A 23613-nucleotide genomic window follows, 5' to 3' on the forward strand; every position below is an offset into this window, starting at 1 on the left:
ACCTTTGACCACCAAAATCTAATCAGATCATCCTTGAGTCTATGTGGATGTTTAAGGCAAATTTGATGAAATTCCGTCAAGGCGTTCCTCAGATAATCGCGTTAACGAACATCGGACGGACATACGTACGGACGGACATACGTACGGACAGACAACCCGGATCCATAATGCCTCCGGCCTGGCTATCGCCAGCGGAGGCATTAAAAGTGCACCCTGGAAAATCTGCTAGAGTGAATTGTGACATCACACACTCTGTAGGCTAGCTCCATCCAGAGCCGTGTATATGGACCAGTTTTTTACTCTCAAGAGTTCCAGGAAGTAAAGTCCTGGATTAAGCAGCACTGTCGAGTTGCAGCAAAATGGACAGTTTGTGTTGTACTTTGAAAGGTGTTTTTTTCTTGAATCAAATTGTACATTATCAGCTTTATTTTAGCATTCAAAAGTAGCGCGAGACCCTTTCCTGGCTGTTCATTGGCTAAGGATTCACGCATTTTGGTCCTCCGCTGACGCCACTCAGAGCCGTATAATAGAAGAGTTCCGACATCTCCATTCACTCCAATGGACCAGTTTTTTTCCAGGAAGTAGAAAGTGGAACTCTTGAGTAAAAAAAGCAGCACTGTCGAGTTGCAGCAAAATAGACAGTGTTGTACTTTGAAAGGGTTTTTCATCCCTTGAAATGAATCAAATTGTACATTATCGGCTTTATTTTAGCATGCAAAAGTAGCGCGAGACCCATTCCTGGCTGTTCATTGGCTAATGAGTCTCGCATTTTGGTCCTCCGCTGACGCCACTCTCTTACTAGAGGACACTAACGCCACTCTCTCTCTCTAGAGGACACTAGCTCCATCATAGGCTGCTACAAGCTTGTCCAACTGTTATTGGCGCACAGATCAAAAAAGGGCGGGACTTAGGAAGGGTTAATTGTGTAGCAAGTTTTTTTGTGTTCTGCGGGATGGAGACTCAGATCTGGCAGAATAGCACAGCTAGGTGTTGCTCAATGTTATTAAAGCCCCCTTTGATCCCCATGTTCAACTCTCTTTTTTTCTTGTTCTTTCCCCCCCACCGGTCCAGGCATTCATCATCGTTCCCTGTGGTGGAAAGTTATTCCAAAGTGCTGTTGCTTGACTTTGAACCAAAGTAGCGAAATCGGTTCAAAAACTTGACATTGAATATTTTAAGTTGGCCAATCCCGCAGCCTTTTCAAGAATTCCTTATTAAGGCATTTTCTCCAGAGATGGGGATTATAGGCTTTAGAATAAAGTTCCTGTCCTATCTCTAGAAGTGCTGTTATTTAATGGGAAGGCGGTCATAAAAAAAAAAGGCTGATTAAGTCTCCCATTTGAAGAGTTTAGTTTAATTCTAGCCCGTGTTTATTGGATATTTACTGGCTATTTCTTCTTTTTATTTATTTATTTTGCTCACATCAATCACGCCGTAGCTTTGAACACGGCTTTCTTGTCCTTTTTGAAGGCCCAAACCGATGCTGCTGGATGGTGCCAAAGTGACCTATGGAGGGCGCTTCCCAGAGGAGAAGGTAGATGAGGTGAAAGCCCTGTTGAAAGTCCTCCCAGTGTTCTTTGCCCTGATCCCATACTGGACTGTGTACTTCCAGGTACAAACAACAACACACTTTCAACACACAGTCATATCAAATCCATTGCCTGAGGCGCATTTCACATAAGCTGTGCTTTAGAAATTGATGCGTCGTGCCACATTAATCCAGTTTTGTGCCTGTGTTAGGGCTGCAACTAACCATTATTTTCATTATGGATTAATCTGACGATTATTTTCTCGACTAATCGATTAGTCCTTTGGACTATAAAATGTCAACAAAACTGACAAATGATGCTTACTTTTTCGCCAAAGCCCAAGTTGACCCCATTGATAATCAGTTTACTGTCCTAGAAGACGAAATAAACCAGAAAATATTCACATTCAAGCTGGAACAAGATAATTTTAGTATTTTTTCTTTTTCTTAATTTGTTTTTGTTTTTGTTTTTCTATGGGCTCGATGACTCTGCAGACTTGCTGTTTCCTGCTGGCCACGACATAATGGTTATGTGCTTGTTGAACTGTCTCAATCTCAATTGTCTCAACATTATTGCCCATTGTCATGTCATGCTTAAGAAAAATCAAATAAATAAATCATAAATAAATAAAAAATTAGTCTAAATGATTAATAAATTATAAAAATAGTTGGCGGTTAATTTTCTGTCAATTGATTAATGGACTAATGGTTGCAGCTCTAGTGTGTGTGTGTGTGTGTGTGTGTGTGTGTGTGTGTGTGTGTGTGTGTGTGTGTGTGTGTGTGTGTGTGTGTGTGTGTGTGTGTGTGTGTGTGTGTGTGTGTGTGTGTGTGTGTGTGCATATACTCATACTCATGCATGTGTTCATATGAGAGGAGGTGATGTGTGCATATACTCATGTATGTGTTCATGTGAGAGGAGGTGATTTGTGCTTTGAATGGTGGATAAGAATGATTTAGCAGCAGACACGCTGCTGAGTAAAGTGGAGAGTTAGTACCTGCTGTGACACTAATCTGCTCATGGTGGTGCAGATGCAGACGACGTACATCCTGCAGAGCCTCCACCTGAGGATTCCTGCTGCCTCCAACATCTCTGCTGAGCCTCAGGTAACACTAAGCCAGCGTGGAGAAACTCTCCACTCTGTTGTTTACTAAAAACAATATTGTACTGTAGTGACTGACAATACATCTGTGGTTTGAGGATGTGATTTGTTGTTTGCTCTGGTAAAATTGCTGGAACAGACTCTCACACGTATTAATAGAATTTAAATACATGCGGTACTGAAAGAAAACACGCACCTGTTCTATTTTTATCGGATCCACATGACATCCACTGACAAGATTACATGTGTGTGGGTCTGTTCAGGTAGCCGCACAGAGCCGTACGGCAGCCGGTGGACATACAGCAGGCCATTAGTCTTACAGTACAACACAGTAGATTGTGTAGAGCAGGGATGTTAGAGATACGGCCCGGCCCGTGGGCCGGATCCGGCCCGCGGGCAGGTTTCATCCGGCCCGCGAGATGTTTTGGAATTAAAAAAAAAAATATATATATATATATATATATATATATATATATATATTATTATTAAATTCGCACCCCATTATCATGAACTACGTGTGGCTAATAAGCAAGCTGGAATTGAATCGCGCATTCGGCTACCTACCAAAAAACAAAGGAATCAACAAGATGCTGTCGAAAAAGAGAAAGGTTGACACGGAATGCAGGCAGTTTCAAGAGAAATGGAAAGAGCAGTATTTCTTTTGTGAAGTAAATGGGTAAATGAGTTGAATTGATTTTAGTAAAAAAAAAATCCGGCCCCCATGAGGTCTCAGTTGAACAAATCCGGCCCTCTACCTAATATGAGTCTGACACCCCTGGTGTAGAGGGTGGGTGGGGATAAGGCCTCAAGTTATTTCTGATTTGTCTCCCATTTTCTCCCCAATTGTACTTGGCCAATTCCCCCTGCTGTCCCGGTCGTGGCTCCACCCCCTCTTGCTGATCTAGGGAGAGTTGTAGACTAGCACATGCTTCCTCCGATACATGTGCAGTTGCCAGCCGCTTCTCTTCCCCTGACAGAGAAGAGTTTCACCAGCAGGACGTAGCGCGTGAGAGGATCGCGCTTTCCCCCTCGAATCCCCCCCCCCCCCCCCGAACAGGCGCCCCGACCGACCAGAGGAGGCGCTAGTGCAGCGAGTCAGCGACAAGGACACATACCCTTAAATCCGGCTTCCCATCCGCAGACACGGCCGGTCGTGCCTGTATGGACGACCGACCAAGCCAACCAATGTAACACGAGGGCTCGAACCTGTGACCTTCGTGTTGGTAGGCAGGGAACACACTCGATTTTGACACACTACTTTGCAGATCCACCTTCCTATCTCTCTATGAATAAGCTTTTTTTTTTGCTGCTGAAACTGAAGGAGTCAGTCGGTCACTGACGCACAAGTTGGTAACGCCTGGGGCTTAAATTAGAAATTAACGCCGCCGACTAATACCTCACAGATTAGCAACCTGGCAGTGATTGTATCTCTCCACAGCGATGCCTCCATCTAGACCTGATTCCCCCCCTAACTAGTGTCGTACCGCTGTCTCACCTGGGCAACTTGTTCATTAAGTTCAGGGGAGCTTTGAAAGCTGCTGTACTCTCAGTTACACGAGATACGACTCCTCCAGAACCAAAGCTTTAAGACTGAGTGATAAAAGTGCAGCGCCAGAGTTCTGCTTTTAGAACAGACACTCTTGAGGTAATGGGCGGAGTCAGTGTAATAGACTTCACGGAAATGCGAAGTGACACTTGTCCTTAAACCACACAATCTAACAGCGTTATGTGTAAGGCTTAGAGACATATATAGCCTATATATATTTTTTTTTTTACAATAATCTGCCACACAGCAATGAAGACTTGTGATGCTGAAAGTATCGGATACAGTTGCCTACATTTTGTTTACCTATTTCCCACTATGTCTAACTTAACAAGGAACAGGAATGGAGGGTGAATTTTCTTCTTCACATGATATATCTATTTTCAAAAAAGGAAGTAAGCCTTTTCTGCCAGCAGCCTCTCCACTTCTCAAGATCAAAAGGGAAGCGAGATTAGATGCCTCTGCGGCTGTGATTCGCTGTCTCACTTCACCTGATGTTTCATTGGTAAAACGGAGAAAGCACTCTTTCTTCAAGGAAACAGAGCCCACACTAATATTAAGAAATGGAACAGGAAACAGGAGTGAATGGGTATCGCAATGACTGTGTTCACGAATGAACACTGGCCAGGTGCAGTAGGATCTGATATTTAAAGTGTTCTTTAATTCAGATGCAAGCGAGACAGTTGGTAGGAATCACATTCTGTAATGGAATCTGAATTTATGGATGCATCGTGCGAGTCGTATGAGTTGTAAGTCTGTTGTGGGAAGTAGGAAATATGCAGCCTCTTCAATTACAGGCTTGTCTCGTTAGCAGTGCGCCCGCCATGGAGACCCGTGCCTGCCCTGCCGGGACACCTCTGCCACTCGTGCCAGGCTTTGCTCGGCAAAAGAAAAGTCTCACTTAGCACTTTCTATCGTAAACTTTTGATATGATAATGAGCAGACAAGGGAGGAAAACACTCTCTAAGGCACCATGTATACATTGCCAGCGGTTACTCTAAGAAATGGAAATTCAATTTGAGAATAAACGGTGCTATCAAAAGTGTAAAAAACTAGAGACGCATCAGGAGCTCAAATGGCACTTAAAAATTTGAATTGCAAAATAGGTCTGGAGCAGTTTGCAGCTCCATCCTTGTTCACTCAACACACTTTGTATGCTTACAATGGATTTTCTTATCTGATTGATATGTCATCCAATTTATTTGCAAGGAGCAATTATTCATTTCAGAGATTTCACTGTATGGTAATAGATTTAGCTCATTGTGCTGAAAACTGATTTCATTTTTAATCCTGTCAAGGACATTGTGCCTGTTAAACCACTTGCACATTTAGTGGATAAGCATGTTTTGAAAATCTACCATATACTTACTCATAAATAATAATTGATTGATTGCTTGATTGATTATTTCTGTAAATAGCAGGTGCATTTGTCTTTGTGAATTGCACTGATATTATTAATCTCATCATGTGTAGTATGGTTTTGACCACCTGGGGGCGCCAAAGCAATATCAAGCCCAATATACACACACACACACACACACACGCACGCACACACACACACACACGCACGCTCATTCATGAGGAACTGGACTGGAAATACACTGACATTCTCAGTATTGTTTTTCATGCCTTGTGCTTTTTGCATAGCTTTTTCCTCATGTTTCTCCCCTGGATTCACCATCAGATGACGTTCCACTTCCCTGTTGCCTGGCTGACCATGTTCGACGCCGTGCTCATCCTGGTGCTGATCCCCCTTAAGGACAAGGTGGTGGACCCGGTCCTGAAGCGGCGCGGGCTGCTGCCCTCCTCCCTGAAGAGGATCGCAGTGGGGATGTTCTTTGTCATGTGGTCGGCCGTGGCGGCGGGTGAGTGCACTAACAGACACGCCCTCTTCGCTGTCAATTGGATCAGTAGGCCGGCCCAACTCCCGGGTCTCTACGATGACAAAGTTAGCCTCTGCTTTACTCAGGGGGCTTCCTGTCTCAGAATGGGCCTTTGGGGGGTGACTACATATGCATTGGTATCAAAACTGACCCCTGTGATTATCGTGATATTGATTTCAACCGTATCGCCCAGTCCCAGTATATCCTGTTTGTTCTGCTCTCTCTCTTCTCCCCATCCCTCCCCCCTGTTCGCTCCCTTCTCTCGCTCCCCTCTCTCCTCCGATCTCACTCTCCCCCCATTCTCTCCCCCGAGTCCCCCTCCCCTCTCTCCCTCCTCCTTCTCTCTCTCTCTCTCTCTCTCTCTCTAATATAAGATTGTTCCATCCTGTTTATTGATATGTTCTCTGTAAAGCCCTCTGAGACGTGTTTGTGATTTAGGTCTATACAAATAAACTTGACTTGAGTACGCACGACAGTAAGCCTGATCGGACCAATCATGCGTACTGTCGTGCGTGGTGCTTTTGGCTTAGCGTCAGGGTTATCCTGAACACAAATATATCGGGGGTTGTCAGAAAGTATGAATGTGTTTTCACAGCACCCCGAGGTTTTAGAAAGGAGGCCATTTGAAGGTACAAAGGTGGGACTTTAACTTGATACAGTCAAAATGGTTCATTTTGAGTGAGGATGCAGTCAGGGCTGTCCTGACCTGAACTCAAATATCGGCTCTTTGGGGGGGGGGGGGTGGCTTGGGCCTTTTGGGGAGTGGCTAAAACCTCTTTGCGGGGCGCCAACATTTCTCTATGCAGGCCTGGTTTACAACCAGGCTACTGGTTTACTATGCTAAATGTCACATGCAGTCAGTACTTATATAAGGCAATCAGCACTACAGATACAGTGTCATATCATTTGGCATTCTTACTTTGAATTCTGATCATTGTAGTTTTTGGATGAGTTTGGAAACATCTTCTTCTAAAAGGGAGCAAGTGGGCAATGTATGTCTGTTCTCTGTCTGTTCTCTGTTTCAATTTTTGTCCCACTGATGATGTCATATGCATTGTGTCATAACACTGATGATGTCATCAGTGATGTCATAAGAGCAAATATCATGGGCAATTTTTGTCCCAGAAGTGATGTCACTCAAGCAATTGTGATATCATCATCAGTTATGTCATAAGAGCAATTCTGATGTCATCAGTGATGTGAAGTTGTGACATCATCAGTGATGACATAAGAGCTGCAGGGCGGGCTATAAATCTGCCTAGTATTATTAAAAGCGGGTATATGTGACACTTATGCCCATTATGTGTAATATCACTGGCGAGGAATCTTTTGCTATGATCTAAGTGCAACTTAACAGATATTTGACCAGCCTTGATTTGTGGGATTCGGCAGATTACGACATCTGTCAAGAGATGTAGTAATTTTCTCTCTATCAAAACACCACTTCCTGGTAAACCGTTATCATACAGACCTGGTAAAGGGGGAAAAAGCTTCAAAGATGTGCCTTTATTCGTGGCTGCTGTGGAGCGTAGGGGGCGCTGTGGCATCTGTTCTGTCTGACTGCACCTGCATCCCACAGCACTGAACTCGGTTCCAGCCTGTGGATTATTTTTGAAATAAACTCTCAGCCCAGCCTGTCAGTGGGTCCTGCTGCTGCTGCATTGATATATTCAAGCGAAAACGTTTTGAATGAGACAACCCTCGAGGCGGGAAGAAAGCAAATCAGTACCGATCTTCAGAATCAATGCACATTGTATTTTCAAAAACCACTGCCCCCCCCCAGACACACACACACACACACACACACACACACACACACACAATCAGATGTACTTCTGTCTTCCACCACCCAGAATATCAACACATTCTGTCCTTAGTGACCTTTCGAGTGTTGGCTGGGATGCTCCTAGCAGATTGCTAATTGATACTTGAACAAGCATTAAATCCCAATTGACAATAATGAATAATTAATTCTTAGAGAGGTTGTTAATATTTTGTTCACAATAATAAAAGTTTAGGGCTTCAATTAGGCCCTACAGAATGTGGAGCTTTTCTTCAGATTGATTTAGAAACAAAACAAACGTCATTATCACATTATACATTTTCCCTCTGGGATAAAGTATCCATCTGTCTATTTATCTGTTTAAAAAATCAAATATCACATTTGATGTATCATCATGTTTGATTCATGTTGTCTTGTTGGCAGATATTCCTCACATCTCACATGTGATACATCACATTACAGATGCCACCAGAGTACCGCTAGCTCACAAGCAGTCGCTGCTAAGCCCCATCGGCATAGTTATTAATGCTCATCACAGTCACGCGACAGCAGAACCAGCCAAGTAAGGTGACATGACCAACAGTACAAATACAAAACACATGTTCACGTGGTTTAATGTTATCAATAAAAAATATATATATTTCAATTTAAAATTTGGCAATATGATCGATCGTCTTAGCACACAGAGCATCATTAACCAGCACATCCACATCACATAATGCTAGTGATCGCTCTCTGAGGTATTGACCACATCTCCTGTGCAAGTCGACGAGTTATGCAAGTGAGAGTATGATAGACTGATATCCCCCCTTACTGCCAACACACGCGCATGTCGCGCACGCACGCACACGCATGCACACACACACACACACACACACACACACACACACACACACACACACACACACATCCCCCCGGACCAGGAGATTATCATTCTGCTGGTGCCCACTCTGGACTGCTGTGTTATAAATCACATAAATCACAGCTCACCATAGGTACTCTATTGGAGGGAATACCACCCATGAAAATGTGTGTGTGTGTGTGTGTGTGTGTGTGTGTGTGTGTGTGTCTGTGTGCATGCGCGTGCGTGCAACTGTGCGTGCAACTGTGCGTGCGTGCGTGTGTGTGTACACACTTGTGTGTATGTGAGAGTGAAAACTCTATAAACCCTTTTCACAGCAACCGTTTTGAGCTGGTAATGCAGGAAGTAGAGCAGGTGTAACCAATACCATTAATGATGGTTCCATTCCATTTACGTGTTCCAGTGCCAGGTCTCTCATTAATATTGGTTATTGGTTACACCTGCTTTACTTCCTGCTTTACCGCCTTAAAACGGCTGCTGTGAAGAGGGCCTATGCGCATTTTTTCACCCATTCACCCATTTTGTGTCTAAAAGGCAGGAAGTAACAGGTGCAAGCAAACCCTTAACGAGGGCCCCGGCACTGGAACACCTAAATGGATTGGAAGTTTGGAAACCCTCATTAATGTTTTGCTTGCACCTGTGTTACTTCCTGCCTTGTAGACACAAAATGGGTGAAATGGGCTAGGAAGTGAAAAAGGGGAATAGGAGTGCCTTGTCTGAGTCTCACATGGACTTGGTGAGAAAAGTTTGTTGAGAGAGTGTTCTTGTGTCGTCCAGTCTGAGGTATATTAAAGCCTGATGTCGCCCGTCAAATAGATGCTTTTCAATTGTAAAAGGTTGATTTACCAAATCTAACCCGGCTAGTTTGAGGGAATGCTGTCCTTTAGAGGAAGTGAGTGAACATATATATACTGTATTTATATTTCACATATTCAAAAGCTTTTCTAGGCCAGCTTTTCCATTTGCCTTCTTGAAAGAACATGCAATCCCTGCACTTGAATTCAGGCCAAAGAAATGTGTGAATATTGCAGAAAGCATTTCTAAGTCCTGCGAGTGGAGAGAAAGGGTTTATGATGGTGCAGTGCTGTGGACATTGGTCACAGAATAGAAATAGGATATATTGTGCCACATATATCTTCCTTAAATACGACCTGCATCAGTGGAGTGGATGACTGTGTACAATTATGAGATACACTATTAATGATATTAGGACAGATTTGATGGCATATCCTAGATATTATTTTTCCACCTTTATTTAGGAATTATTTGATGTCTATTTTTCCAGCATCACGTTCAGCATTCACATCCAATCAGTTCCACACCTTCACACCTGTCTCGTACAATCTTCTACTTATGAAGTTATTATGAACTGTATTCCCTCAGCTGGCTCTCCGTGTCTCCGTGGTGCTTATCTGCATCTGTCCACAACAAGCTGACAGCGTTGTGTTGTGGTGGCGAAGGGATAGTTGGGGTGTGAGCGAGTGGCATCTTGTGCCCGGGGAAGAGCTCAGGAATACCATTGTAATGCAGCCAGCAGACACTGTGTCCACAAAATTGGCAACACCACTGCTGTTCAGAATTTGAAAAAACCTTCATCACCAAGTGCAAAAAATCGTACAGGAATTTGTCATGCAGACACCGGTGCGCATGGTACAAGGACAACCCATGCAGTGCAAAGGGACAGTTATAGACATACTGTGGACACGAGACTATTTCTGGTCCCTTTTTATTGGTGTACAGCAGTGGTTCTCAAACTTGTTTGGCTTCTGTACCCCCTTTCCCTGATTTCCGAATCCAAATACCCCCTTTACCCGACTCCCAACATTTTTCTTAGAAAAAGCTATGATGCGATAACGAATGAATTATAGCCCACCTTTTGAAGAATATAACATTACAAAATAAGAAATTGAGTAAAATAGTTGCAATTAGTTCCTCCTGAGCAGATTTACTTTAATGTTTCATTTATTTTCAGGATTTATTCTTATTTTTTCCAATTTCCCCTTTCTCTCAAGTACCCCCTGTAGTAGTACCTCCACGTACCCCTAGGGGTACGCGTACCCCAGTTTGGGAACAACTGGTGTACAGCAAGCCCTGACTTCAGCCATGTGCTGGGGGAAACTTTGCAAAGCTGCGCTTTTGAAGTGATTCTTTATCACTTTTGATCACATTCTTTTAACTTTATGTGTTAATCTGATTTGATTCGACCTCACTGGCTTTTAGATGTCCAAAAGTAACTCCTTTTCTCTCTCTCTATATATACATCTATGGAGCAAAGTTGGCAGGGATCACAGTCTGGGCTGTCGGATGTGTGATGTTTAGTGAGGGGCTCTACAGTATGTTCATGGTGAGCACTAGGCTTGCTGTGGCCTCCCTGCCTGAGATGGACGGCTGGTATTATAGGATAGCTGGATTACAAGGCTACAACCCCTCTCAAATAGCGCATTAAGTGTAGTTATGATAGGAGGCTGTCTCTGGGAGTTATCTGGAAATAGCTGGCGGTTACATGATAATGGTTATCGAATAAAGCTTTTAGGAGGCGCCGGCGCTTGATGACAACTGCTTGGCTCTTATTGTTGAGCCGTCTGCACTGTTCCATTACTAGCCGCTGTAATCTGGGCGCGTGCAGATGAGATCTTAATGAAGCGCTAGGCTAGCCTGACACGGGCTAAGTCTGTAATGGACTGTCACTGAATCCTATCTCCTGCAGTGTTTGGCTGTTTGTTGGCGTCATGGACTTAAGGGTGCTAAATACTTTTACAAGTCGTGTTCTCTTCCCTCATCCTGACTCTATTATACTGTATAGCAGGCATGTCCAAAGTCTGGCCCGGGGGCCAATTACGGCCCGCGGACCACATTTAAGCGGCCCTCGGCTTGTCTCTCAAAATATACTCTATGTGGCCCCCCACAAAGTATTGGTTAATCAAGCAAGTTCGCTTTGCGTTTTTTTTCCGTTCACCTAACGATGACAGCACTATCATACAGTTTGTAGACAAGCACCAAGTCGAAGAACATAGGCAGGACTTTTTTCAGATTGTAAACAAAATCAGAGTACTATTGTATGTTGTTGTTGTTGTTGTTGTTGTTTTAATATATATATAATAGGGATGCACCGATATGAACATTTTGGCCGATACCGATAACCGATATTAACATTTCTGTTATGGCCGATAACCGATATTTACCGATGCCGATATGATCTGTATAAAAACACATTTCTATGATAATCAAATGTTGTACATAGTGAAAAACATGTGTAAACACTGTGAATACCGATAACCGATATTAACATTGCAACATCGGACCGATGCCGATATGTAAAAAAATTACTAACACCGGCCGATACCGATATGGTTGCCGACATATTGTGCATCCCTAATATATAACCCATATGATGAGAGAAGCAGCTGCTCCCCCCACCCCGGTATTTTCCACATTGTCTAATCTAGCCCCCATTCAAAAAGGTTTGGACACCCCTGCTGTATAGGCTATCTTATATTACACCCCATGCCATGTCTGTATTTTATTTTGCTCTCGCATTTATGTTGCTGAATTGAGTAAAATGTAGCCTTAGATCTGCGTAGCGTGAAAAACTTGGAAAATGAAGCAGTATGTTTTTTTAAAGCTTGTAGGCCGTATCTTACGCCCAAGTCTTAGTGCAAGTCTTTTTTCTCTTTTAATGAACCACAGGATCACTGAAACACGCCCTTTGATGTACTGAGTGACCCAGTGGCCATTAAAAGAAGAAAAGGGAGATTTTGAGTGCTAGAAACTAGCAAAGATTTGCCCTTGCACTAAGACTTGGGCGTAAGACATTGCCCACTGTGTTTTCTTTATGCTACATTGCTTAACACTTAATGAACACTTAATATTAACATTTGGCTAACTGTGAGTGTGTATATTTTTTTCCTGTGTCTGCCCCTTCAGGTATATTGGAGAGCAAACGACTGGAGATCGTCAAACGGAATGGCACCATTGACCAGGAGATTGGCGGTGTTACCTACTACGCTGCAGATTTACCCATATGGTGGCAAGTGCCTCAGTATGTGCTGATAGGAATCAGCGAAATCTTTGCCAGCATTGCAGGTACAGTGACTCGACTTATTCTGTGGCATTTTGTTTGTGTGATTCTAATTGGTCTGATTCAGCTCCTAACTGAGCTAATAACTGTACTGCTCATACTTCAGACAAGGATGCAATCAAGAATAATGTACGTTAACCCTTTTTGAATGTCTAATTAGTTTGATTCATTGTCAGGCTGCATCAGTCTAATGTGTTTGGAGTTTGATGACTGTGGTCATATAGTGAACACAAATAACCACAGACATCGATAGTTGATTGTCTTACACCATTGCAATCCATTGTTCAGTAATGAGACATTTTATAAATAATTAGTGGATAATGTAACCTTTAGAGTTGAAATGATAAGAGGTATGTCCTCATCCCAGCCGATGATCAACCTGACACTGATGCTCATCTTCTGCTCGTTGTCCTAATAGATAGATAATTAGATTGATGCATAGATAGGTGCTTTATTTATCTTAGAGGGAAATTCAATTGTCACAGCAGCTACAAACTCGAGACACTATAAACAACTTAAAACGTTTCACCCCCCCTGTATAATCACCCAGCGTGTTGACATGTACTCATACTAGCTGAAATATCTACCAGTATTTACCAATGTATGACACAGTACTCACAATGTACTAGGTGTTCCTTCGCACCCAGGGGGGAGTACTTGCCTTGACAGACAACTCCTTCAGCCAATCAGCGTCACCAAATCTATTCCAAATCCACTCGGAAGTGTGGCGAAAACGTCTTATCTGCCAAGAACGTCCACTGCTGCATACCCTTGTTCTTGTCTAATTGTTGTTATTGAGTCTATTTCTGCAATAACTGTACTTACGTCTGTGTTTACGCTACTAACGTTAACATTACCGCTCGTTGCTTCGGGAGCCGTCATACTGTTTTGCCCCCCGGCGTCCCTGATTGGCTGGTTACATTGTCAACTACGAGGCAGGTCCCTGATTGGCCGGTGCACTCTGTAATTTCTGGAAATGGCTATGGGCCAGACTGATCCGTAGAAGGAAACAGAATGTGAGGTCACATGATCAGTATGGTTTTACCAAGCTATCAAAACAGTGGCAACGGTTCTTTAACACTCTCCCAGCTGGCATAAGCTAATGGCGACAGGAACAGGGGAACACGCGGAACACTCCTTGGCACACTGTGATGATGGTATGAGCATGTTCACTGAGGATCATCCTGATCCCCATACAAAAATCCAATTAACTTCCCGCCGAGGGAACCAGGAAGTGCATGACTTCTGGGTTGGCTTACAAAAATATGTCATCCCTGCGGTACTCTGTAGGCCCTGTGGGGCAGGTAGATTATTGGATCACCCCATTTGTGTGCCAGGTAGGTGAACTGCAGGGGGTGCAGTGAGGTTCTCACTAGGGGTCTAAGAGGGTTCAGTACAAACATCTCTGTGGGCTACAGTATATATATACTGTAGGCTATATTGTAGGTCTGTAGTCTGTTAGTACCATGGGTTCATAGGATGGAGGATGGAGGATGGAGCACCCCACCTTGCACCGGGACTATAGAGGATGTTTTACACCAGGCGGCATCCTTTGCTTATTGCCTCAGTGACAAGTTGAATAGGTGATAATGGTGATAATGGTTCATCCAATCAATATTTTCCTTTCTTGCAACATAAAAAAAACTCCCTTCCCTCCACGCACTTTAAATTGCAATATAAGTAATCCAGCGAGACGCCAATCAACATGATGGATTTACTGTAGCCTAGGGGAGACATCGTCTCTGCAGGTTACTACTTCTTATCGATAAACCTCAATGTTGTACTGCCTGTTTTACCACCAAATGCCAGAGCAATTTATTGTGGTATTGTGGTCAGTTGGCCCTAGCACAGCATCTTCATACCTCAGCAATTCCATTGGTATCGAGTATCACACAGCACAACATCAAAGGAACGGTAACTTTATCAGAAGTCTGATCTTTCTTTTCACAGCGATATGAATTGAGATAACCTCTTTTGACCTTTCTAGAGCCCCCCTAGGCTCCATCCGTTTAACTTTTAAAATGCTACAGTAGATGTGGCAATAAGATGCATCATTTCCCAGGCTTAGTCTAAATCTCGAAATCAATGGTGTCAAACTCAGTGGTGTTTGAGATAATGGCCCATATTCATAAAAGTCAGTGGTAACAGCGTTACTTCTATCCTCAGGAGCACAGTGGTGGTGAGTTGCATCATTCTTGCAAGTTTAATCAAAATCCAATCGCCAGAGTCTGAGATGTCACGTGCGATGATGATAAACAAAGAGAAAAATGGACGGGCGCACAGATGGAGATCGATCCATGCCATCCTTATCCAGGACAATGTTCTCAATAATAATTTGTTCTTAGTCAACTTATGATGTTCTTTTTTTGTTATTATTATTATTATTATTATTATTATTTATAAATTAAAATAACAAAAATGAAAAAAAAAAACATAGCTCTATGGCTCTTTATCACTCCACTTATACAGTAATCTCATGTTTATGGAAAGAAACCATTTCACTTATTGCAAATGGGAAAGAAACATTCAGACTTTGAACCATTTGTATATTCAGGTTTTATCTTAGCTAATATGATATTTCACTGCTATCTTGGATCCACCGAGACCAGGGGTGTGCAACGTTTTTACACTTCAGATCTACTTTTAAATTGTTCAACAGCACAAGATCTACCTGAATACGAGACACTGACACGACAAAGTTACACTGATTATCCAAAAATGATTTGGGGATTGTTGAGGTCTTTTTCATAAGCGACATTTAAGAATAGATATACTTACTACCAGTAAGCATCCTGAGATCTATATGAGATATATTTGCAGATCCTCATATGCAGGCAGGCTACTGCTACTGATAGCGTTTTTGTTTTGTTTTGTTTTTCTTTTGCCTCGTCGCATGTAGTTTTAAATGAGCAAATCTACAACTTTCTTTTAAGGGCACAACGGCCAGTTCAAAGCAGGGCATGCCAAACGGGCCTTGCGGCTAGTTAATTTTAGAAGGGGCACACAGTCATGATCATTACTGGCTTCAGGCCTCAATTACCTTAGTGGCTCTGGTTTGTTAAGCCTCTGGCCACGATGGAGTCATCTTCCTATTACCATGTGTTCTGTTATCGTAGACTCTTCCATAGCATTCTCCTTATTCCTTTAAGATTAAGCCATTAATATTTAAGAATGTTTAGGTCGGGTTTTTTTCATCATAGTGGAAGAATTATCTAACCCATCGAGTCACCCAGAAAAACACGGGGTTTTCTGGGAATGCACATTTGTCATCCTTAAGTTTAATATACGTTCATAATGAAATATGGTTAATGAGCACAGTGTAAAGCTCTAGAACAGAACTACATATTGCACTGATATTCACACATGACTATTCGGGTCCCTATGAAAGTCAAATACAGGCATAACAAAGCTACAGGGATGACTTAAAATAAACTTCCTGCACTCCCTCCCCTCTGTACCATCCCACAGGGGTTTGCCTCAAGGAAAATTGGCTGACAGAATTGTGACATATATCTGGTAAAAAGGAACATTTCCCCCTAGTCGTCTTCTATTTGAATAAATCTGTTTAAAACTCAGGTGCCTACAAACTTCCTCTCTGCATTCGCCAGCCTTGTAGGGCCACGGGTAATTCTTTGCTTATACACCATCTATGGCTTGTCTGCTTTTGGGTAATACGGCTATGCAAAAACTTTGCAAAATGACTCCCTGCAGGATTTTTAATTATGTATTTGCTCTTTTGAAATTGTAAAGGCTAACGTTATTTTCTAAGAAGGAAATATCACCCCTCCAACAATGCCCTCAGGAGAAATAAAAAATAAAAAATAAATAAAAAAAACTTTTTCTTATTTTTTCTTTTCATTTTTTAAAAATAACTAACTGCCTCTTGGTCGAGAAAGGTCAGGCTATTTGTTTTGTGTGTGGTGGACCTGTAGACATCATTTTAACTCTGTCTTGAATCATTGTATTCACAGACACAGACAGACAAAGATTTAACTTAAAGTTATGGTCCCTCTACTATTCCCTTAGCTGTGCAGGTCTATATCTTAGAAACCTCACCAATGTTTTCAATCCCCTGTGATATGCATAGCTATTGATTGACCAGTTTGTTGCTATCAAAAGGTTAGTATAGGATATAAATCAATGTATCTTTGCGAACTTCAGTAAAGGTCATTTGTGTTTCCGCCTTATGTTGTCACGCTCTTATCCCTTTTCTTTACTTATGATTAGGGACGAGATGAGTACTCGGACCAAACGACTCAAACGAGTATCCAGCACAGATAATGTACTTTTTACGAGTACGAGTATCATCCGAGTACAATGTGTCAATATCCGTACTTGGGATTAAGGCTGGGTATCGTTTAAAAAAATGACAATACCAGTACCAATACCAGTATACCCTTAAAGTGATACCGATAATAGAGTGCCTAATTTGATACCTTAGCCTAAGTTTGAATGCTTTAGTGGCATCTCGGGCACGCAGAATTGGCAACAACAACAACCAGAAACAATCAAAACCTAAGCCACACCCACTTTCAGTCGAAACCCTGCCCACTTTGATTTAAGCCATGCCCCCTCCGAGTACAGATACAGATCATTTAGTTGGTTAAACAGATACAGATAATGGTGTACTCGCTCGTCCCTACTTCTGATGTCACTTCATATATGTTTCACAGTACTGGTGCAGGTTATCTGTAAGGAAACTCTGCGTTCACATTAATTTGTGCCGTGGCCCCCTCCGAGGAAGGTCTTAAAAGGCAAACTTATTTAACCACAGCTCCCTAATCTCTCCTGACAGATGTAGCTAGAGGGCCTCGTTTGAAAAATCACATGTTTGAGGTGCCACGAAATTATCAATGTCAGCTTGCAGCCAGACAGATCTGTAGGCAAAAAGAGAACAAAATGATGTTTTTTTCCCCCTGCACACATCTCTCTTTTTCTCCACTCGCTCACTCTTTTTTTAATGCCTTTCTTTCATGACACAGTAAATATTGAGTTATGGCTTTCCAGAAATCACTCCATCGTCTGTTGTTGGAGACCAGTGTCATCATGCAGAACAGATGGCACCAAAGAACAATGCCACATGGACAATTAGCTGCCACACAGCCGCTGAGCACGCCTTTTGTCCTCATGTATATTAAAGAGAAAAGAGTCATTGTAGAAGAAAAGCCTGTCTTGGGAATCTAGTCTCTAGATTCTATTTGATTCTAGTCTCCTATATAGTAAGCAGGGTTTCCACGGGTCCTTAAAATGTCTTAAAAAATCATTCAATAATCTGAATTGTAGGCCTTAACATGTCTTAAATTCAACATCATTTAGTTATCCATCCATCCATCTAGCCTGGGTAAACCCATCCCCCACGTGACCTGCTCTCAGACCTGTTCTCAGTCACTAGTGACTGGGAACTGAGAGAGCAGGTCACGTGGGGGCTGGGTTTACCTAGGCTACCATCCATCATCCATCTTCAACCACTTATCTGGGATCGGGTCGCGGAGGTAGCAGTTCCAGCAGGGGAGCCCAAACCTCCCTTTCCCTGTCCACATTAGCCAGCTCTGACTAGAGGATCCTGAGGCGTTCTCAGGCCAGCGTGGAGATACAGTATCTCTCCACCTAGCCCTCGGTCATTTATGTAAAATGTCTTAAATATGATTTTGCCAGGCCTTAAATAGTTTGGGTTGTGAAGTTAACGCTATTACTTTTATAAAGTTGCATTAAATTAATAATGCATAACAAATTTGACGCCGCTGCATCTTGGGCAAGAAAACGCTGATATTAGGAATGTTGAGTATAAAAGGCATTAGTTGTACTGTATCGGAATGTTTTAAAGACCTAAAGCTGCTGTAAAAAGCCAGCAGCAAACGCCTGCTGCACCTCCCCCAATATAGTTTCACTTCAAAGTCCGATTTTCCTTCATATCCCTCCTACTTCTTTTTGCCAGTATGGACGTGAAATAGGTCTTACATCGCATACTGGTCTTAAAAACTTAAAAAGTCTTAAATGTAACTTGTTGAAATATGGAGAAACGCAGAGTAAGTGGAACTCTACAGTGTAAGTTTTCTGTAACTAGTGGCCCTGTGTGTCTGATAGGTACAATACACACTACATAACACTATCACTAGCTGTAGCATGTGAAGCCTTCTCTTTTATCCACTGTTTGCTATTGTTTATAGCATGTATACAACATTTACATCTTTTAATAGCCTACACATTTCAGTACAATACAACACAGATTGATCTATGTTCTCTCTTTGTTGCAGGTCTGGAGTTTGCCTACTCAGCGGCCCCCAAGTCCATGCAGAGTGCCATCATGGGGCTGTTCTTCTTCTTCTCCGGGATTGGCTCCTTTGTCGGCTCTGGCTTGTTGGCTATCGTCTCCCTCAATTCGATTGGCTGGATGTCGTCCCACAAAGACTTTGGTAAGAGAGACATTATTACACTCATAATACATGCTCTTTATCCTAAAGCAGTGATACTCCCTTTTGGGAAGACATGAGAGATTTGATTTAAAAAATAATGGGTTTCGATTTTGAGATGTCCTTTTTCACACTGTACTTCGGAATCATGCCTGATGGTTTATGTAAAAGTGACACCTATCTCCTGAAAATACTATTGGTTGCATGTAAAAAAGCTATCACCAGATGTTGGCTCCAGAGAAGCCCTCCTACTGCTGGACTTTTCGTAGGAATCGTCAACCATATACATCTTATGGAAAAGATGACATTCACTCTCCGCCTCCAGAAAGACAAGGGGGAAAACCTCTGGATAAAATGGGACTGTTACCTGCAGGAATCTGAGACTGGCTAGGGTTCTTTATTTTTATTTTTTATTTTTTATTGTATCTCTCTCTTTGTCCTCTCGCTTCCATCCAACATTCTTTCCTCTCTCTTCCATACTTGAAATAACAAAGTTACTAATATAAGAAGATCTGCACCTGGAATACCTCTCTCTAACAAGACCTCATGTTCGCTGCCCCATTTGTACTTGTATTGTTGTTTTGTTTCTATTTGTGTATACCTGTCTGTCTTTGTCTATTTTGGAAAATTGACAAAATAAAGAGTAAAAAAAAAAAAGCAGTGATACTCAACTTGTGGCCCGCGGGCCACATGCGGCCCACAGGCGCCCCCTGTGTGGCCCGCGATGGAATTGCACTTTTTCTTTTTTTTAACAGTGCACCTGAACGCAACATGCAAGATACCCAGTGAATAAGTGTCCAAAATGTTCATGTCATTCTGGCCAATACTCCACTTCGGTTATATTCAGTCTGGAATATAGAATATTTTTCAATAATCTATGATTTAGCTGCTAAATTGTCAAATACCACCGTCTGCTCGATACCCAGGCACTTATGTATGTACCGTAAATTCCGGACTATAAGCCGCACCGGTGTATAAGCCGCACCTGCAAAGTTGACTATTTTTTTCTTATATAAGCCGCACCGGACTATAAGCCGCGGGTGTTTTAATGGTATTTTTATTTTTATTTTTTATTTTTTTTATTGTGTTTTAACTCATTGAATGCCATGGACGTCCTTCGACGTCCAATTAAATAGTGACGTAGAATGCCACGGACGTCCTTCGACGTCCAATGCGTTTTTTGACGGTGGGACGTCGATCAAAGCCTTCCGCAGCTCCTGTACAACTATAGTAGCTATTGGAGGTGTATAACCTATTTTACGGACTCATTAGGTGGCGACAGTGCTTGCTCGGTGCAGTCCAGATTAGAGACAGGTCCGAGAAACAGCCTAAAAGCCGTGGATCAAAGACAACCCGATGCATGCTCCCAGAGCCATTTGCTCTGTCGCGGGAGCTGACATTGGCTCCGAACAGGAGTCAATCCGCGCTCACAACTGAGCCCCTCTGTCCCTGTCTGTCTGTCTGTCTGTCTGTATAGTTTCTCCAACCGATTAGCAGCCAGGAAAGCAGCCCCTGACGCCAAACCATTCAGCAATCCGGGTTGGCTCTTCCCTGCTGTGGCGCTGAGAGCCGACAGCAGCACACAAACGCAGCACTCCGAAAATATAATGGTTGCGTGAGGCTGTGTGCAGTGTGGGGAGGAGTTTACGGGGGGAGGGGGGGAGGGGGGTGGTGCCGGGTGGTGCACGCAGGGCATCACACAACAACTACGTCACTACATCAGAAAATATTATCTTCAGACTCAGTGAATGTGCTTGAAATGCTGCATTTCACAAAAGGCGGATTATCTCAGCTAATAATTTGAAAAGCCTGAAAACGCTGAAAACAACCTATCTTCTCCGGCTCATAACTAAAGAACGGAAAATGGTATCAATAAACTTTTTTTTGCTGATGATACAATAGAGCCAGCTCATTCTTGTGCGTGTTCGGTGTTTACATAGTAATATCACACAATATTCTGTGGGCCTCGAGAAATCACTGAAAACGCTCTGAAAACTCTGGCACTGGGAGCATCCGTTCTCCAAAAGTGGCTGGCACTGAATGAGTTAATGTTTAATTACCATATGTAAGGGTTCATGCACAGAGGGGATTGTTTCATTTATTAACATTTCAACAAAACAACATAACACAACACCACCTGTGTTGTTTTTTACAGTGCACACAGTGTCATACAGTGTCATACAGTGTGGTGAAAAGAGGGCAAGAGAGGGAATTAAAACTTATTATAGTTATATAGGATTTATAGTTAGAAAGAGTGCTAAAAAAGAGAGATTTTTTTTTTTTTTTGAAAAAATCCATAGATAAGCCGCACCGCTATATAAGCCGCAGGGGCCAAAAAAGGCCAAAAAACGGGAAAAAAGGTGCGGCTTATAGTCCGGAATTTACAGTACTTAACCTAACTAACTTAACCTAACTAACTATCCCGTGTGCACAACATTGTCAGACTAAACTCCGACTGACACCCCAAAAACCTACAATCCGCTACAGAAAAATGTATATTGTTTATTAACTGGCCCCTGGCCTTCTATCATTTCACGAAAGTGGCCCCCGGGCAAAGCAAGTTGAGTATCCCTGTCCTAAAGCATCACATTTACCTATAGCAGTCCCATAATCATATTTGACATGACTGAATAAGGAATTTATGGAATTTTCAACCAGATATTCAGGGAGCTAAAGGACAGCAGCCTTTGTAGAGTCCTGAAGTTGCTCAGAAAGAAGCAATTTGAAGTAATTGGTGTGTGATTACCTATGGTGATTACTGTGTGAGGTATTCACCCAGACACCCACACTCTTTCTACAAGCACGTAGACTCGTGGGAGGCCTGCATTGGAGATGCACTTTGCTGAATTTGAAGTCTCCTTAAACTGCCTTCAACATGACAGCCATTGATCTGTACCGATACAGTTTTCCAGAGAAGAAAAACGCTGCCTACATTCTCTTCAGGCCATTCATACACCACGATCTCTACAGGCCATCCATACACTACGATCTCTACAGGCCATTCATACACCATGATCTCTACAGGCCATCCATACACCATGATCTCTACAGGCCATCCATACACCACGATCTCTACAGGCCATTCATACACTACGATCTCTACAGGCCATCCATACACCATGATCTCTACAGGCCATCCATACACCACGATCTCTACAGGCCATTCATACACTACGATCTCTACAGGCCATTCATACACTACGATCTCTACAGGCCATTCATACACCACGATCTCTACAGGCCATCCATACACCACGATCTCTACAGGCCATCCATACACCATGATCTCTACAGGCCATTCATACACTACGATCTCTACAGGCCATCCATACACCATGATCTCTACAGGCCATTCATACACCATGATCTCTACAGGCCATTCATACACCATGATCTCTACAGGCCATCCATACACCACGATCTCTACAGGCCATTCATACACCACAATCTCTACAGGCCATTTATACACTACGATCTCTACAGGCCATTCATACACCACGATCTCTACAGGCCATCCATACACTACGATCTCTACAGGCCATCCATACACCATGATCTCTACAGGCCATCCATACAGCACGATCTCTACAGGCCATTCATACACTACGATCTCTACAGGCCATCCATACACCATGATCTCTACAGGCCATCCATACAGCACGATCTCTACAGGCCATCCATACACCATGATCTCTACAGGCCATCCATACAGCACGATCTCTACAGGCCATTCATACGCTACGATCTCTACAGGCCATCCATACACTACGATCTCTACAGGCCATCCATACACCATGATCTCTACAGGCCATCCATACAGCACGATCTCTACAGGCCATTCATACACTACGATCTCTACAGGCCATCCATACACCACAATCTCTACAGGCCATTCATACACTACGATCTCTTCAGGCCATCCATACACCATGATCTCTACAGGCCATCCATACACCATGATCTCTACAGGCCATCCATACACTACGATATCTACAGGCCATTCATACACCATGATCTCTACAGGCCATCCATACACCACGATCTCTACAGGCCATCCATACACCACAATCTCTACAGGCCATTCATACACCACGATCTCTACAGACCATCCATACACCATGTCTGGAATATCTCTTCAGTCTTCAGGCCATCCATACACCACCTGAACGTCTGGAGTGTTAGAGATGTCAGGCCTGCTGGTAGATGCCCATTGCATGTCGAGTGCCCTCTTGACCTTGCACATCGCCTGTATATATGAACTCTCAATAGGATTCTTCGTATCGATCCAGAATATAGGCATTAATTTTCCAGGGAAATGGCACACACATTTCCATGGCTTGTGTTGATTTAAAATCCACTTAAAGAGTTTGTAAATGAGTCGCAGAGAGGGGACAACACCCTGTGCAGTTCTCTTGTTTTAAGAGTG

The 23613-nt window shown here is 42.8% G+C and overlaps 1 protein-coding gene across 1 annotated transcript in view; it reads left to right on the top strand.

Annotated features, from left to right (window-relative positions):
• Nucleotides 1-23613, top strand: part of slc15a4 (solute carrier family 15 member 4) — a 41199-nt gene that overhangs the window by 4880 nt on the left and 12706 nt on the right. The window contains exons 4-8 of the mRNA XM_083644441.1: nucleotides 1471-1612; nucleotides 2558-2632; nucleotides 5856-6036; nucleotides 12624-12782; nucleotides 19032-19190. Of these exons, the coding sequence (XP_083500567.1) occupies nucleotides 1471-1612; nucleotides 2558-2632; nucleotides 5856-6036; nucleotides 12624-12782; nucleotides 19032-19190 (716 nt within the window). The remainder of the gene's footprint in view (nucleotides 1-1470; nucleotides 1613-2557; nucleotides 2633-5855; nucleotides 6037-12623; nucleotides 12783-19031; nucleotides 19191-23613) is intronic.

The sequence above is a fragment of the Poromitra crassiceps genome (genome assembly GCF_964638095.1).
Source record: "Poromitra crassiceps genome assembly, chromosome: 10".
NCBI classification, from domain to species: Eukaryota; Metazoa; Chordata; class Actinopteri; order Beryciformes; family Melamphaidae; genus Poromitra; species Poromitra crassiceps.